The 4,045-nt window shown below is 50.9% G+C and overlaps 1 protein-coding gene across 1 annotated transcript; it reads left to right on the forward strand.

Annotated features, from left to right (window-relative positions):
- Positions 1 to 429: 429 nt before the first annotated feature.
- KD926_004769 (putative 2-deoxy-D-gluconate 3-dehydrogenase) lies at positions 430 to 1,478 on the forward strand (the record flags this gene model as incomplete). Its single annotated transcript, XM_053098163.1, has 3 exons — positions 430 to 558; positions 660 to 875; positions 1,029 to 1,478. 3 exons carry the CDS (start codon positions 430 to 432, stop codon positions 1,476 to 1,478), a joined length of 795 nt encoding a protein of 264 aa, XP_052957959.1.
- Positions 1,479 to 4,045: the final 2,567 nt, after the last annotated feature.

The raw sequence follows: 4,045 nt of genomic DNA on the forward strand, positions 1-4,045 counted from the left end.
AAGTCTCTCTATCAATCAACACTCCGTAGACAGAATGCTCCCGTCAGATGTCGAGGTTGGTATAGTATGGTAACCAACACGCAGATACCGTACGCATACACCTCACGTGCCCACTCGGAGCATCGCCGAGGAAGGTTCCGTTGCCGACTGCGGGGTATCGGCCTTTGAACTGCGCGTCGGCTACGGATTCCTCTTCTTTTGGGAAATGCGTTTGGCTGCCCCGCACGTGAGGAGGGCACCTTAAGGTGGCTGTCGCTCGCCAATGGCCACCAGAACCGGGATTGATCCTTTTTCTTTTCGTTGAACGGAAAACATTGCTTGGTATTTTTGGCGACTGATTCGTCTTCGACACTGCCGTGAAGAAGCAGAGTGCTGAGAATCCCCGTCTACAATTGTATATTTACCTAGCTGGATTGATACCCTTTCGCAATGGCTACAGCCACGTCACTCTTTTCGCTGAGTGGGCAAACCGCCATCGTCACAGGAGGAACAAGAGGCATTGGACAGGCCATGGCCCTGGGCCTTGCTGAGGCAGGCGCTGACATCGTTTTAATCCAGGTGAGTTGGTCTAGGAGCTTCGCATTCTGTGTTATTTGACTGGGGATATCCGCCAGGCCAAATAAGGAGACGTAAAGACAGAGCTAACGGCAACGGGGTAGAGAGACGAATCAAACACATCGACCCACGACGAGATTATCAACCGCCTCGGTCGAAAGGCTTGGATCCACGTGGCAGAACTGTCAGATCGAGAGGCAATCAAGGGGGTTATCCCGGCTCTGACGAGTCAAGGAATCAAGCCACAGATTCTGCTGAACTGTGCTGGTATCCAACGGCGTCATCCGAGCGAGAAATTCCCGGATGAGGATTGGGACGAGGTGGGTTAGACAACGACCGACGGCCCGTTTTCTCTTGGTCTCCTCCCCCGACATCTCCTGAGCTGAGACAGAAGGGTTGCGCGTGGCACGCACGGGCATGGGCTCCTTTCGTCCGGAACTGGAAAGCTAACGGAGAACGTGGGGTGATCCTAGGTCTTGCAAGTCAACCTGACGTCGGTTTTCACGTTATGTCGTGAGTTCGGGGCTTATCTCCTGGCCCGGGATGCCTCCGAGTTCCCATCCGGACGACGTGGCTCGATCATCAACGTCGCATCGCTTCTTTCGTTCCAGGGTGGCATCACCGTGCCGGCATACGCAGCGTCCAAGGGCGGCATCTCGCAATTGACCAAGGCGCTCTCTAACGAGTGGATAGCCAAGGGGATCAACGTCAATGCCATCGCCCCCGGATACATCGCTACCGACATGAATGTGGCTTTGATCAACGATAACAATCGTAATGCGGGTATCATGGCTCGAATCCCTGCAGGAAGATGGGGTAAGCCCGAAGATTTTAAGGGCGTGGTCGTATTCCTGGCCAGTCAAGCCAGCAGTTACGTTTCAGGAGATGTGATATGCGTCGACGGCGGTTGGATGGGACGATGAAGTCGAAAATGGCAGCGAATCCTGCATCCTCACGAAAATAGAAGTAAAAAAAAGAATCACACGAATAGATCAACGGAATGTTACGATTAGTTATCACCCCTCTCGGAATGCTTCTGCTCCGATAAGAGCCCCAGGGCCATCTCCCAATAGTAGTAGTAAATCGACACAGGAGGGAAAGTCAGGTCATATTTGCTTTAGTCTGTCATACCACGCCGCTAGTCCCTGTTCAGGATTGATTACGGGCCTCATTTCCACCAGGAAAGCTCGGGGATCTTACTATCGCTGACCCTAGGCGCCGAGGAAGTCCAGGAACTATCGAATCCTTTAGATGAATGAGACAGACTCCCTGCATCAGTTCGGGGGAGGAAACCACGTTGTTAAGCGGAGCTCTCGCGAAGAGAAACACAAAAGTAATCAAAAATGGGATCGAGTAGGAACTACGGAGCACGGAGTCGGTAGGACAATATAGCCGCTGCCCGTTACTGTTAGCAAGGAAAAGAAAAGGAGATCCATCGCAATATCGCAGTAGATTAACCAGCCCACCGTTAGCGTGAGACCCGTGATCCGCCATGTGACTGGCCACCTTCCGGTCGGAAATTTCCCTTGTCCAACAAGAAGGGACCAAAGCTTTCCTTTTCTTTCTCTCTCGCGACTCGCCCCGATCTAAGCGATCAACTATTGTTTCATTCTGGATCATGGCTCGCATAATCAGAATACAAGTACTCAAGTTGGTCAGCGACCTAGTCTCCGGCCATGCTTTTCCCTCTTTTTTTTCGCTTTTTTCTCTTACTTTCTGCAGGGCTCAGTTCACTCCCGGCCCCCTTTCGCGCTCCCTCGGTGGGGTCGTGATGCTGCCTAGTGCCTAGCTGCTATCGACAGGCCAATATCCGTGGCCACTCGACCAACATGAAACACGCAAATGCAACTTCAGAGCCAATGCAACGGGGGCTGACTGCCTTTGGTAGTGGCGAGATCAAGCGATGACCGAGTCCCTGAAGGAAAAAAGCAAAAACCAACAGAATCACCCCAATCCCATATGCAGCCCTGGGCGCGTAGGCTGGGCGCTTCCTTCTTCAGGCACGCTTCACAACTTGCATTTGCTGCAGGCACTGAATGACCGGAGAGTACGCTAGCATTCGCCATTCACCTTGGGGGGGGGGGTCCGTGGACCCAAACCTAACCCCCCCTGTCCTTTTCCAAGGTTATTTATATTCAATAACCTGCCAAGACACGCCAATTGGAGCTAAACGACTCGTCCGCTTCCATTTGGAAACACCGATGCCCTGTCAGCGCACTTAGGAGAGGCCCCGATAGGTTCAAATCAGCTCGCAGACGCCCGCCTTGGCGCTCGAGATGAACTCCTCTCGATGGGGGACCACGCCATTAACTCGCCATGGATTTTTTTCTCGGCCTCGCTCAGGTTGCTTCCAGTCTCGCGCTAGGAAAATACTGCCTTAGAGATCCGATCCGCAGTGGCCCTTCCCTGTTTGCCTTTTAAGGTTTCATCCTGCTCCATGGATCTTCATTCGAGGCCCTTTTTTCGTCTTTTTCTCCCTCTCTTCTCTGCCCTATTATTCTTTCCCTACTAACTTATTCAGCTGGCTCTGAGATTGTCCATTCCTTTTGAGGTCTTGACATCATATTCCATTCCATTCACTCGTTGCCTGTCAAAAGCTTCAATAGTTTGATCTATTCAATCGTGGTTTTTCCCCTCTTTTTCACTGACTTGGTCTGTTCGACAACCACAATCGTTCATCCCCTCCCCTTTTTCTGTCTGTCGACATTGATCGACTCGGATTGGGACTTGAAATTCACCCATTCCTTCCTTCATACTGGTAGTGAAAGATCTTTGTTTTTGCTCTCCTCAATCGATAGACTTGTCTGTTGTTGAGTTGAATTTTTTTTTTTCGCCTTTGTTTCTTGTTCGGTCGCCCTCGCGCCTATTTCCGTCATTCGCGACGCTGAGCGTCTCTTGGGCCCCTTGCTGGATTCCTCGTCGTACGATCATGCATGTAGGAGAGTGGAGGTAAGCATTTAAGATATCTGGAGGCTGGTTGTTGTTGACTTTATTGACCATCTGTAATATGATCAGGTCGCAAGTTCTAAGATTTCAGACATCGAATCGACTCAACGTTGCCGCGGTGTCCGCCTCCTTGTGGTATTAGCCAATACTGTCATTGAACCATCCACGGGTGTCGCTGCATAACCGACTATCTCCATTATTTGCATTATTTGGACAAAGGAACAACACGCCTCGGAGGAAGTCCATTGTCCTGCAAACAACCAGCTTAATTTTCTATAAGTACCGGGTTACAAGGCCATTGTCCACGTCACCCAATATTCCTGGCGTTTGCACTCATTCCAAAGGTTTCCCCGTCAGCCGCCAAACATTCTCCTTCCCGTCATACCGCATACTTGACCTGGATCTTTATTGACATTGGGTTAAATCGCCCGTCTGGACTCTTCCATCAAAATAACTCAGCACGTTTCAACTCTCGGACTCATTTCCCGCTATCTTAAATTCACGACTTGCTTCACCTTTGGCCCAGACCAACCTTCGAGATCCA

Source organism: Aspergillus affinis (assembly GCF_023601865.1).
Source record: "Aspergillus affinis strain CMG 70 chromosome Unknown NODE_22_length_351263_cov_86_343593, whole genome shotgun sequence".
NCBI classification, from domain to species: Eukaryota; Fungi; Ascomycota; class Eurotiomycetes; order Eurotiales; family Aspergillaceae; genus Aspergillus; species Aspergillus affinis.